This window comes from Podarcis pityusensis (assembly GCF_964106645.2).
Source record: "Podarcis pityusensis genome assembly, chromosome: 2".
Classification (NCBI taxonomy): Eukaryota; Metazoa; Chordata; class Lepidosauria; order Squamata; family Lacertidae; genus Podarcis; species Podarcis pityusensis.
In genome coordinates this window covers 21,281,209-21,295,056 of record NC_138029.1, presented here as the reverse complement: position 1 = coordinate 21,295,056, position 13,848 = coordinate 21,281,209, and the positions used below count along the sequence as shown (strand labels likewise).

Below are 13,848 nucleotides of genomic sequence, written 5' to 3'. Positions count from 1 at the left end.
CAACCTGCATAGTAGTAGTAGTAGTAGTAGTAGTAGTAGTAGTAGTAATAAATTTATACCCCTACCATCTGGCTAGGTTTCCCAAGCCACTCTGGGTGCCTCCCAGCAGAATATTAAAAACACGAGAAAACATCAAACATTAAAAACTTCCCAATACAGAGCTGCCTTTAGATGTCTTCTAAAAGTCAGATAGTTGTTTATTTCCTTGACATCTGGAGGGAAGGCGTTCCACAGGGCAGGCACCACTACCAAGAAGGCCCTCTGCCTGGTTCCCCGTAACCTCACTTCTTGCAGTGAGGTTACTGCCAGAAGGCCCTCGGAGCTGGACCTCAGTGTCTGGGCTGAACGATGGGAGTGGAGACGCTCCTTCAAGTACACTGGATCGAGGCCGTTTAGGGTTTTAAAGGTCAGCACCAACACTTTGAATTGTGCTCGGAAACATACTGGGAGCCAATGTACGTAGGTTGCAGGTCAATGGATTTTTGTTCAGGGAAAGGCAGGGCGGGGAAGACCAGTGTCTTAGCCGCCATGTCTTGCTTGTGCTTTTAGGTCACATATAATACTTGGACTTTGCACAGGTGGGCAGAACAGGGTAAACATTTATCCCACGTTAAGGGGTGGCAGAGGGGACATTCTGCTCCATGTTTGGTGGACTACCTTTGACGCCGCTTTCCTCCCTCTCCTCTCCCTCCCCCCCCCAGCCTTGATGCACGCAGTAGTCTTCGGGAACGTGACCGCCATCATCCAGCGCATGTATGCGCGCCGCTTCCTCTACCACAGCCGCACGCGTGACCTGCGCGATTACATCCGCATCCACCGCATCCCTCCGCCGCTGAAGCAGCGCATGCTGGAGTACTTCCAGGCCACCTGGAGCGCCAGCAACGGCATCGATACTCGTGAGGTGAGGCGGGAAGCCTGGGTGGGGTGTGGGCCCGAACCACGAGGAAGAAGAAGAAGAAGAGTTTGGATTTGATATCCCGCCTTTCACTCCCTTTAAGGAGTCTCAAAGCGGCTAACATTCTCCTTTCCCTTCCTCCCCCACAACAAACACTCTGTGAGGTGAGTGGGGCTGAGAGACTTCAAAGAAGTGTGACTAGCCCAAGGTCACCCAGCAGCTGCATGTGGAGGAGCGGAGACGCGGACCCGGTTCACCAGATTACGAGTCTCTCGCTCTTAACCACTACACCACACTGGCTCTCCCACCCAGAAGCTTTCCCACCCAAGGGGCAGGGGTTTGGGAGGAGACAGGGAGAACAGCTGGTGAGGAAGTAGATTAGGGCACCTCAGCAGTGCGCAAGTGCCTCAGGAACGCCGGCAAAGCCTTCTGTTCTGCTGAACGCTTCCTAAAATCAAATCCAAGGCTATACTCCTGGACACCATGCAGTTCAGGGGAGTGGCATAGTCCCCTTCACTCTCTGCTTCACAGAGTTGTGATGAGGATAAAATTGGGCAAGGGGCATGATGTGCCATGCTGAACCCTTGGGGTTTTTTCTGGGGGTTGAGATATGACAGGAAGAGTGGAATACAGTGACATAGCAATGAATGCATAGAAAAAGTGATTTGGCTATTAAGGGGGCAAGGAAATAAGAGTAGGCGAGCATAAACTAATGGAAATGTTTGCTCACCCCCAGTCCTTGCTGAAATCCGCCCTCGTCGTCCTACACACTGTCAGTGCTTTAACCTTAAACCAGAGACCCCCAAACTCAGCCCTCCAGATGTTTTGGGACTACAATTCCCATCATCCCTGACCACTGGTCCTGTTAGCTAGGGATGATGGGAGTTGTAGTCCCAAAACATCTGGAGGGCTGAGTTTGGGGGTGCCAAACCTTGCATTCCATTCAGAATCTTCCCCTCTGACCATCTTTCATTGCAGAACAGCTGCATCAATGGTTCCCTAACTTGGGGGGGGGGCTTGGTTCCTTGAGCTCCTCCCCAGCACTCCCTACCCTGTAAACAAAAAAACAACAACCATTAATCAGAAGAGCTGTTTGCTCGACCCACTGAGGCTAGCATAATAAAATTCGACACAGAAACAATTGCGCATTTATTCAAAATCCAGTTAAAATTATTTCATTTATTCACTTGATCCAGTGATGCCAGCTTTTCAAAGTGTTATACAGTGGTACCTCGGGTTACATACGCTTCAGGTTACAGACTCCATTAACACAGAAATAGTGCTTCAGGTTAAGAACTTTGCTTCAGGATGAGAACAGAAATCGTGTTCTGGCAGCGCGGCAGCAGCGGGAGGCCCCATTAGCTTAAGTGGTGCTTCAGTTTAAGAACAGTTTCAGGTTAAGAACGGACCTCCGGAACGAATTAAGTACTTAACCCAAGGTACCACTGTAGTCACTTACACCACCAGCGTCTCCTTGTTACCCCCTTGCTTCTTAGTGCCCCCCTAGGGAATCCCACTGCCGACTTTGGGAAAATCACTGAGCTAGAAGGTAGTCCATTGTATCAAACTGGCCTATCAGAGCCTGGTGGGGAGGAGGAAAGGGAAGCACACCTGTGAGACCTTTTCCCAAGGATGTAAGATGAGCCCTGCATCTAGTGCCTCATCCTGTCCTCCCAGTGGTCACCCAGATGCCAGTGGGAAACCAGCGAGGAGGATTTGAGCACAAGAGCTCTCTCTCTCCCTTTCCCGTGGCTTCCAGCAACTGGTATTCTGGAGCATCGCTTGGGTGTGGGAAGAGCTGTGTGCACATGGTGCTAAAACAGAAGGCGGGAGACATCAAAATGAGCAGCTGAATTCCACGGCTTGTGTAAGACATTCATATCAAGCCAAGCCTGTGTGCTGGGTTTTTGTGTGGTTTTTTTCTGCTGGTCATGGAGAGGGGAAGAGCAGCAGCAGTGTCCTGGCCAGTGGAAACTGCTTCCGCTAAGGTACACGAGGTTTCACAAAACCTTCCCGTATCTTTTCAAGCATACGGGCTTGAAACCTGTTTCAAAACAAAACAAGCCATTGTTCGTCAGGTGCTGTTTGGTGCCCACTGCAAAATTCCGCACTATCTCTGAGCTCAGATAGAAACGTAGCAGATGCAGGTGGAATTAAACAGTATGTTTGTTTTGCCACATTGCCATCCCATCCTTACTCCCAAGGGATTCAAAGCAATGTAGAAGGTGTTATCCTCACGAGTCATGACGCCGTGTACAGTCGTACCTTGGTTGTCGAGCGCCTTACAAATCAAACGTTTTGGTTCCCGAACGCCACAAACCTGGAAGTGAGTGATTCGGTTTGCAAATGTTCTTTGGAACCCGAACGCCCGCCGCGGCTTCCGATTGGCTGCAGGAAGCTCCTGCAGCCAATCAGAAGCCACACCTTGGCTTTCTAACGTTTTCAGAAGTTGAACGGACTTCTGGAATGCATTCCGTTCAAGAACCAAGGTGTGACTGTATCAGCAATGGGTTGTGTGACTGGCTGTGGGCCCCACAATGAGGAACGACGGAGGCTTTCGATCCAGACCACCCCAGTCCAAATCTTGCATTCTAATCTTGACTTACACTGACTCTCTGCATTCAGGAGGAAAGATCTGCTGCTCCTTGTAAATCTTGGGCTGAATCACTCTTTCCAAAAGCTGGGGTTGAAGGGTAGAGCCATAGAGGCCATCCATTTGGAGGACTTGGGGTGTGTGTGTGTGTGAGAGAGAGAGAGAGAGGGGGGGGGAGAAAGAAAGAAAGAAAGAAAGAAAGAAAGAAAGAAAGAAAGAAAGAAAGAAAGAAAGGAAGGAATGTGTGTGTGTGTGAGAGAGAGAGAGAGAGAAAGAGGGAGGGAGGGAAGGAGGAAGGAGGGAGGGAAGGAAGTCACTATGGTAAGAGACCACAAACCGTAGAATCTACTCTGTAATTTTCATTTTGTCCTCCATTGTGATGTGGTCTCTACACTTGAACTTTATGTACTCGGTTGCCATTAGTGGCGATGGAGGGTGTTTGGGCCCAGACTCTCTTCTCTCACTTCCGTCACTTTTGTGATGTGCTTTTGGGGAAAAGCAATGGGGAGTGCACCACCAGTCCACGTGTTGATGATGGTACCAGTTGTGATGCTGCCACCGTGACCATTGTCTCCCTTTCCTCCCTCCAGTTGCTGCAGAGCCTCCCAGATGAGCTTCGCGCAGACATCGCTCTCCACTTGCACAAGGAGCTGCTGCAGCTGCCCCTCTTTGAGGGGGCCAGCCGGGGCTGCCGGCGCTCCCTTTCGCTCAGCGTCCGCACGTCGTTCTGCACGCCAGGGGAGTACCTGATCCGGCACGGGGATGCCCTTCAGGCCCTCTACCTTGTCTGCTCAGGCTCCATGGAGGTGCTCAAAGACGGCACTGTGCTCGCCATCCTAGGTACGGGGACCTCTTTTGTTCCTGCCCCTTCTCTTCCCTCCTAGAAGGGGTGGGATATTTGATGGCATTTGGGAGGGAGGAACAGGCAGGTAGACTCCTCTGCTTAAGAGCTGCTGCATGTGGAAAACCAAAGGTTCAGACTAGGGTCTTCTCCTTGACATGAGAGCAGGCCTTCTCTGCAGTGGCTCCCCATCTGTGAAATGCTCTCCCCAGGAAAGTTTGCCTGGCACCTTCATTGTACTCCTTTAGGCACCAGGCAAAATCATTCTTTTTTAACTAGGCCTTTAGTTGATCTGATTTACCCTTTTAAAATGTGAGTTTTGTGTGTGTGTTGGGGGGTGGGTGTTGGGTTGCTGTTTTTATTTTTATTAGGTATTTTGTGGTTTTATATCTTGATTTTATTCTGTGAACTGTCCTGAGACCCCCGGGTATAGAGCGGTATATAAATTCAATAAATAATAATAAAGTTTTTAGATGGAGGGGAAATTTAAGCATATCACTCCGCAACAGCATCTTGAAGTTTTATACACCGCCAAAACAACTGGAACATTTCCACCCCAAAGATGAAGATCAGATTCCCATTCTGTTCTGTGTCCTCAACTCTTAAGCCCTGCCAATGCCACTTTGCAGTTTGGGGGTTCCTTTAGCTCCTTTTGAAAACCAGCACCCTGCTTCTCTTGCTAAGTCAATCCAGGTAGGTGCTGCAGGTTGGCAGACCCAGGTGTGCACCACCACCCTCGCAACAGGGTTCCACAGAACTAGCTCGACGGACCTTTTGATGCCAAGGGAGAAGGTGCCTCATTCAAAACTGCGGCTAGTACTATTTTGCGAGTTGGATCTCACCAATTGCCTTTCGTTCTTTCAGGTAAGGGGGACCTAATCGGTTGCCACATCTCATCCAGGGAGGAAGCGGTCCAGGCCAACGCAGACGTGCGGGGCCTCACCTACTGTGACCTGCAGTGCCTGAGCTTGCCTGGCCTTCTCGCCAGCCTGGAGCTCTACCCAGAATTTGCCAGCAAATTTCGCCACGAGCTCCCGTGCGAGCTCAGCTACAACCTGGGCGGAGGCAGCAGCTTCCAGGTGAGTGGAAAGAACAGCTACAACAGGGAGGAAAGCACTGTAAGGAGTAAGCAACAAATGCCTTTGAAAGGGTCGTGGGTGCACTAAGGCCCTTCAATGTGACCTGTTTATTGATCATTCATCCTGATTTGCTTGCACAAAGGGTTGGATTGTGTCTGGGTCTTTACTGAGCATTTGTTCTGATCTGTGATATGACAATCATTTATTCTGATTTGCTTGTGGGATGTTTACATGCCTGCCTTTTAGTCATTCATTCATTCCATGTTGTTCAATTCATTTTCCTGTTGCTTTCAAAACTGCATAATGTCCAATTCTTTTTTAAAAAAAGCAGATTGGTGACAGAATCCCCAAAACCACTATAACTGTGCAAACCTAGTTTTCCAATATGCACTTGAACTCTTCCTACAAAACAGTGGCTTTGTGGAGACACCCCTTTGTGACACTGTCATTAGGCAGAGCTCTTTGTTCTTATTGCCCTTTCAACTTAACCTAGAAAGCATTTATCCAGATGCAGCCTCAGATACGACTGGCCAACTCTTCAGCACCCACTCCAGAAACAATCCAGAGCTAATAAATTACTTTCCTAGGAGTCTGATGGGTGTCTAGGAGGTTAACCTAGATTGTATCTGGACCAGCCTCCTTGGCAACATTGGGTCATCTGGGGAAGGTGGTAACAATTAGAGAGGCGAGTTCACCTAGTTCCTGCTTGCTTGGACACACCTAGCACAGCTGGTGCATTTACCACTTTTATACCATTAGCTGAGCTCTCAGCCATTTCTTCTCTGACCCTGGCACCCCCAATTTCTGGGGAGAAATGGGGATGCAGGGTTGCATCCATGGCATGAGAGCAACGGTAGCAATGATATGATTGCTGCATTGCCACGGCCTAGATAGCATAAGGAATTTTCCCACCGCCCCACAAAAGTGTGTCTGCAGGCCACATACCAGCAGTGGTCAGAGCCAAAGTATGCCTGCATACATGCACATACACATCTTACTTGCTTGGATTCCAGTCTGTGCACTGAGCAAGGGTGTTCCCTTTCTCCACAGCCAGCTTGCTTTGCTTCCATGCTGTTTAGTAGAAAAGGGGAGCTTTCTTGCCCAGCAGCAGTGGGCTCCCTCTTTCCTGCTCTGCTGAGCTGTACTCTCCACTCCCTGCCGTCTCCCACACAACATACATGCACGTAACACACAGAGAGAACTCATCTGATTGAAGGTGGCAGCTCAGCAGTGGGGAAACTGTAGCCCCTGATCAACTGTGGGCCTAGATGTATCTCTAGGCAGTACTGAGCCCAATCTGGATTGATTCTGGACCTAACACAATGGATGGCCCAGAGCCCAGTCTGGAACTGACCTGAAAGAAGTGGATGTAGTAAATGAACCAGGGATTCTTTCTGGATATAGTTGGCAACTGTAGCCTCACTATGAGGACTCCAAAACTGGTCTTCGTCTAGTCAAAAGATGGAAGGCTCTGTTCAAAGTGAAGAGGTTTTTAATATCCACATGTATGTCAGGTCAGTGGAAAACCCGCGTAAACACTGCAATGAATGTCACTCCTGGATGCAAGAATTCTGCTGCGTGCAAATGCAGAGAAAGTCACAATTGGTTTGGGCTTCTCTTGCACATGCATCTCTCTTGTAGAATCATCTCATTGCCTTATGTTCTATAGGTCAGTGTCTAATCATTTCCCCCTTTTGCAGGGGACAATTCAGAGAAGGCAGCAGGTTGTAAATGCGGCAACAGAAAAAGGTTGCACCTGCTTTTCCTTCCTTTGCAGGCTGAGACCCCATCGCTGAGCAACAGGGCACCCACCGCGTTGCTTTCCACCTTGGGGAAGGACTCTGATACTTCGTTCCCTTCACGCCGCAGAACTCCGTGCTTGCCCACAGAGGCTGTGGACGAGCCCTCCAGCCCCTTGCTCCCCTCTTCCGCTGGAGGCCACAGCAATCACCCGCCACGGCCAGGCTTTCCACGCCACCCACCTCCTGAAACTTCCTCACGTCCCACGGCGTTGCGGCTACATACAGCTCCCTGCAGTGGCCCCCCAGACCTCAGCCCCAGGTAAGGAGCACGCAAAGACAGACAAGAAGATGAACAGAGCAGTTGAATGGAGAACACAGGCAGTGGCGTGGGATAGCCTAGCTTGTTGTCTAGGCTCTGACAATCTCTGGGTAAGATTACTGCAGTGTCTTATATGTGGGACTGCCTTTGAAACTGCAGCGGGTGCAGAATTTAGCAGCCAGATTGCTGATCAGGGCAAGATGGTCTGCAGGTGTAACAGCAATGTTGGCATGACTGCAACGCCTACCAATTAGTCTACAGGCTTATTTCAAAGTGCTGCTTTTGACCTATAAAACCCACAGGCAGCTCAGAACCTGCAAGAACCATCTCTCCCAACATGAATCCGGACACTGCATTCATAATCTGACACCCTTCTCAGTGGGCTGTCTCCAAGGGAGTTGCAGAGGGTGAGGACACAAGAACAGGCTTTTTCAGTCGTGGCTTCCAACTTACGGAGTGTCCTCTCCTCGGACGCATGCATGGCACCCTTATTGTATGCTTTCAAACTGCAGGCAAAATACTTCTATTTACCCAGGCCCTTTGGTCTTTAATATGGAGGGTAACCAGTTAAAGGACGAGAATAAAAAGAAATCACAGGCATGAAGCGGGGTGGTAGGAGTTGTTTTAGACACAAAAACAGACACACAATTTAGGTTTTGTTTTATTGCTGTTCTTATATTTGGTTTTAATGTTCCTTGTTATTTTTATCCCTGTTATTTCTATTTTTATCCTGTAAGTTGCTTTGAGACGCTTCAGTGTAAAATGTGACTGATACAGTATAACAGATGAATAACGTGCTTCTATGGAGAGTTCCCAGCATTTGAGTTCTCACAGAGAGGGGGCATGGAAGGGTTTTTGTCCTGCAGGAAACATCTGCTGCCCATGTGCTCTTAGTCCCCATCTGGCATACCTGAGCCACCTGCGGCACTGGTCCCCTAAGAACCCGCCCTGCCCCTCTCAATGTGTTCTGTCCCATTATTGGAATGTAAGCTTATTGGAGTCTTCTGGTTACTCCGTAGGGACAGGCTTGGGGATCTGGGGTATAGAATTCCATCCTCCTAGGGCTGTATTTGAGCTGCTCTTTCCCCCCTTCCTATCTCCCTCTGAAGGGTTGTAGACGGCATAGAAGACGGATCCGGTTCCGACAAACCCATGTTTAGTTTCCGCCTCGGTCATTCGGGCCCGGACTACAGCAGCCCTTCACCTGGCACAGGTAAACCATTCTGCATGGCCTTACAGGGAACAAGGCATGATAATTAGGAAAACGTGGTAGCAGCACACAAGTCAGTGAGCTCCTGTGGGCTTCATTTCCCATGCCTTTGCTAAACCAGTCCGCCTCTCTTCTTACAGACAGCGGCCTGCTCACAATCCCCCCAGAGCTATCTGGTGCCGACACCATTGAGAAACTGCGTCAAGCGGTAAGGTTATTGGTTTTTTTTGTTTTTTTTTAAAGTGGTTCATATATAGGCCTGGGCAATGTATTGATACATTGCCCAGGACTGGTATGAGGGCCAGACCGTGATGGTGGCTTCACCCGCCAGTAGGGCTTTCAACTATCACCAGCCAAATGGCAATAAACCCTGATGTTGAAAAAAGCTGCATTGGCCGCAGCCGGCGAGGTGCCTGGGGAAACTGCCACAGCTCTCACAGCGGGAGCTGAGGCGCTTTAACCCAGGCATCCCCAACCTGCAGCCCTCCAGGTGTTTTGGCCTACAACTCCCATGATCCCTATCTAACAGGACTAGTGGTCAGGGATGATGGGAACTGTAGTCCAAAACATCTGGAGGGCCGAAGGTTAGGGATACTCCAGTGCCTCGTGGGCTGCAGCCAATACAGCTGGCCCCAGGCTGCTGCTCAGCTGGGGGATGGAAGAGCTCCTGCCCCAAGCCCCCCAACGCTTGTAGGGGGTGGGTGAGCTACCTTGCCTGCTTGCCCCCCACTCCCCGAAGACTGACCAAGCGGTGGGAGTCTGTCAGGTCCTGTGCATTTGACTGCCTTCGCCTGTACGGGTGCACTGCCTCTTTCGTCTGGGGGGAGCAGGTGTCCTTCACCCCAGGAGGAAAGACGCAGCCCACCCTCCCAGGCAAAGTCCACAAGGTGTGGGGTGCAAAGCCACCCTATCTGCACCTTGCGGAGAGGGGCTGCTGGCAAGCAGTGGACCTGCCAGCAGCATCAACAAGTCCCTACACTGCCTGGCTGCCTTCCACCGGGAGGATGGGCTCTGTCTTTCTGGGAGGAAAGGCGCAGCACACCCACCTTAGCAAAGGCAGCCAGGCGGCAGCTCTGCTTCTACTCATGTGCAAGCAGGGTCGGGGGTCTCAGCTGGGAAGGGGGAGCACTTTAACGGAGCCCCCTTCCTTGCCGTGGGCTCCGTAAAACTGCTTGGCTGAGGCAAGGGCAGCAGCGTGCTCCTCAGCCAAGCAGTTTAAAGAGGGAGGAACAAGCTGTATTGGCACCTCGCTGATACAGCTTGTTTCTCCCTCTACAGGGCAGAGTGCGGTGGTGGTTTCACCAGCGATATACTGCTGAGTGAAGCTGTCATTGCAGTCTCCCCTCCCATACTGGTCCTGGGCGATATTCTTCTTTGGCGATCACTCGTAGCTCAGTAAGATTGTCTTCCATAATCATGGTTTTAACAATGAGTCCGTAAGTGACTTTGGAGGCCAATTCTGGATCCACAAGTCCTTCTACAGTGGGGACACTGGTTTCCAGGCAGGAGTTGATCACGGTGTGGATTTGCCAAGCGTGCCTTCCTCTTAGCATGTTTCTCCCTTTCGTCCTGAGTTTGAGTGTCTTCAAAGCCCATGACACCTTTGGTAAAGGCTATTCTCCAACTGGAGCGCTTGTACGCCAGTGTTTCCCAATTGTTGGTGTTTATACAGTGGTACCTCAGGTTAAGAACATAATTCGTTCCGGAGGTCCGTTCTTAACCTGAAACTGTTCTTAACCTGAAGGACCACTTTAGCTAATGGGGCCTCTCGCTGCCACCGCACGATTTCTGTTCTCATCCTGAAGCAAAGTTCTTAACCCGAGGTACTATTTCTGGGTTAGTGGAGTGTGAACCTGAAGTGTCTGTAACCCGAGGTACCACTGTACTACATTTTTTAAAATTTGCCTTGAGAGAGTCTTTAAACCTTTTGTTGACCACCAGCATTACGCTTTCCATTCTTAAGTTCGGATCTATTGCCCAGCCTACCCAGTAGTATATCACGGGTGAAACAGCAGATGCTCCTCTGGTGCCAGAGAGACTCAGAAGCAGCTGGCAGGCAGCTTCGTCAAAGCGCTTCTCTCAGTGGAGCAGTTTAACCTGCGAGGGGGGGGGGCTTGATCATCTGAGAAGCGGGCAGTTTAAGCAAGCCTGCTTATCAGCTGTTCAAGCCCCCCTCCTCCAGCTGACACAATTGCCTCATTTGCCTTCACATGGGCAGGCCTCCTGGGAGAAAGAGGTGGCCCGCCCATGTGAAAATGGACATGCTCTGTGTACTTGGCTACTGCCACGTGGCTGCCTTCAGGCAGGAGGGTGGGCTATGTATTTCCTCCTGGAATCAGGAGTTAGGAAACTGTGCGCCCGCTAGGAGAGGTATGGGCACTGGAGAGATATGGGCGCTTCCTCCCTAAGGTGGGGAGGAAGAAGCAGCCAAGATACACCAATATATCACAATGTCCGGAATGTATCGCAGTATTTAGCTGCTGATGTATCACAATGTTGAAAACCAGATACAGTCATACCTTGGCTCCCGGACGCCGCGAACCCGGAAGTGAGTGTTCCGGTTTGCGAATGTTCTTTGGAACCCGAATGTCTGACGGGGCTTCCGATTGGCTGCAGGAGCTTCCATTCGACTTCCAAGGTACGACTGTATGGCCGAAGCCCTACCCCACTTCCAGGTTGCTATTGCGCCCAAGAGGAGAGTATAAGCAAACAGAGGCTGCTAATACTCACCCGGTTTCTCCTTGTCTCGTTTCCCAGGTGGCCGAGCTCTCTGGGCAGGTTCAGCAAATGCGTGAAGGCCTGCACTCCCTTCGCCAGGCCGTGCAGCTCTTCCTTCTCTCCCAGACGCCGACGCACTCGCGGGCCGACCCTTCCGCCTACGCGCCCTTTCCTCATGCAGATGCTACTCCTGCCACGCCTCTGCTAAGTCCGCTCCGAGTAGACACAGGACTCCCGCCCGCCTTCTGTCCCCACAGCGTCCCACCCGCCCCCTGTCCCAACGGTGCCTGTGGCAGGGTACAGTGGATGTGGGCACCGCCGGCCGGACAGAGCTCGCCCTGGCCCGGCATGTACTGGGCACGGGGGCAGGGCAAGGACTCCGAGACGGTGCCCATTTCGCCGGCGGGGCCCGGATCCAAGGACCAAGGAAGCAACGCGCAGCTGCCAAGCCAGCTCCAAAGAGAGAGCTCCCTTTCCCGAGCTTGCTCCCCCACAGACCCTACGGGCCTCACGGAAACCAAAACTTCCAGGACTCAAGCCTGCGATTCCTCAAGCCTTGAGATGGTGCTGATTGGTACTGGGGATGATGGGTCTGTGTGCGGCGCCCCCTGCTGGCCGGAGGAGGAAGGCACGGGCCTGTGAGTCTGCTTTTGGAAAACATTGGGGGGGGGGGAATGTCTTGCAATACTGGGTGCTAACTTGCTTGGGGGCGGGGGGGGAGAGAGGAGCCGAAAAGCCCCCATATGGCATTTCAAGAGAGGGCTGCAGCAGCTGTCAACACAGGGACGGGAAGAAAGAACTGGAACGCAAGCTTATGAATTCTCTGCAGCAGGCTGGAGCAAAAGCAAGACACAGAAGCTGGACCTATCCTGCTTGGATCGGGAAAATACATCCATTTCAAACTCAGATGCTTGAAATATGCAACTATATATATATATATATGTACACAGCCACCCCAGTTTTAGCTTCTCTTCTTTCTTCTGGCACTTTGATTGTTAGCCATGGGATGGCGGGGGAGATAAGATTGTGAATCCCGCTGTGCATGCTGTTCCTCTGGTGGGAGGGCAGAGGACTTTCCTAGCCATCTGCAGCACTGGGGCTGGGCGGGCACTCGTTTTATAAAATAAAGGTACGTTTTGGACTCTGACCTCATAGTTTACTAGCTAATTACTCTTGCTTGGGGTTTATTGTCCTCAACACCAAGGGAGGGGTGAGTGGGGGTGAATGTGATAAAGTGAACAAGTGGCGTGTTAACTAGGCCTGGCTGACGTATCGATACATCCCCCAGGGGCAGAAAGCAACGGCAGCTTCACCCAGCGGTATATCATGGGTGAAACCAACGCCGCTCCTGTGTCTCTCTGCCACCAGTGCTGCTTTCAACATCAGGCCACTGGGAGCAGCAGCAGTTCCACCAGCGATATACAGTGGTACCTCGCAAGACGAATGCCTCGCAAGACGGAAAACTCGCAAAACGAAAGGGTTTTTGGTTTTTTGAGTTGCTTCACAAGATGATTTTCCCTATGGGCTTGCTTCGCAAGACGGAAACGTCTTGCAAGTTTGTTTCCTTTTTCTTAAAACCGTTAATACAGTTGCGACTTGACTTCGAGGAGCAACTCATAGCATGCGGTGTGGTAGCCTTTTCTGAGGTTTTTGAAGACTTTGGTGATTTTTGAAGCTTTTCCAAAACTTTTCCGACACCGTGCTTCGCAAGACGAAAAAACCCACAAGACGAAAAAACTCGCGGAACGAATTAATTTCGTCTTGCGAGGCACCACTGTACTGCAATCCGTCCAGAGTGGCTGGGGAAACTGAGTCAGGTGGGCAGGGTATACGGTCGTACCTTGGATCCTGAACGCCCTGGAACTTGGACGTTTTGGCTCCCAAACGCCGCAAACCTGGAAGTGAGTGTTCCAGTTTGCAAACGTTCCTTGGAACCCGAACGTTTCACAGGGCTTCCGATTGGCTGCAGGAGCTTCCAGCAGCCAATCAGAAGCCGCACTTTGATTTCCGAACGTTTTAGGATTCCATTCGACTTCCAAGGTACGACTGTAATAAAATAATTAATACTGTCGGGTCAAGCTGCCATTGTGCTCTGCCCATCATACCACAGGAGGAGGAGCTGGCTGCGTCGCTAGGGCCGATACAGCTTGTTCCTCCCTTATCGTCTTTGAACTGCTCCACAGAGGCATAGGAAGCCACATGCTCCTCAGTGGAGCAGTTTAAAGAAGCCCCCCCAACATACGAGCCAGAGTGGGGGCTCCATTAAACTGTTCCCACTCCCCAGCTGAGCGAGCCACAATGCATTATTGCACACGAGCCAGAGAGGCATCGGGGCTCACTCAGCTGGGGGCAGGAGCCTTTGCACCCCACAGCTGAGCAGCACAAGGGAGCTCCGGCGAGAAACCTGGGTCAGGCAGCCTGTTCACTCTGCATGCTGGGGAGAGAAACGCT

The 13,848-nt window shown here is 51.2% G+C and overlaps 1 protein-coding gene across 1 annotated transcript in view; it reads left to right on the top strand.

Moving 5' to 3' along the window:
• Positions 1 to 12,544, top strand: part of KCNH3 (potassium voltage-gated channel subfamily H member 3) — a 73,137-nt gene extending 60,593 nt beyond the window's left edge. Inside the window, exons 9-15 of the mRNA XM_080994451.1 lie at positions 702 to 901; positions 4,079 to 4,328; positions 5,194 to 5,408; positions 7,186 to 7,469; positions 8,579 to 8,682; positions 8,820 to 8,887; positions 11,437 to 12,544. Coding sequence (XP_080850577.1) covers positions 702 to 901; positions 4,079 to 4,328; positions 5,194 to 5,408; positions 7,186 to 7,469; positions 8,579 to 8,682; positions 8,820 to 8,887; positions 11,437 to 12,039 — 1,724 coding nt within the window. The 3' untranslated portion in view covers positions 12,040 to 12,544. The remainder of the gene's footprint in view (positions 1 to 701; positions 902 to 4,078; positions 4,329 to 5,193; positions 5,409 to 7,185; positions 7,470 to 8,578; positions 8,683 to 8,819; positions 8,888 to 11,436) is intronic.
• The last annotated feature ends 1,304 nt before the right edge of the window (positions 12,545 to 13,848 follow it).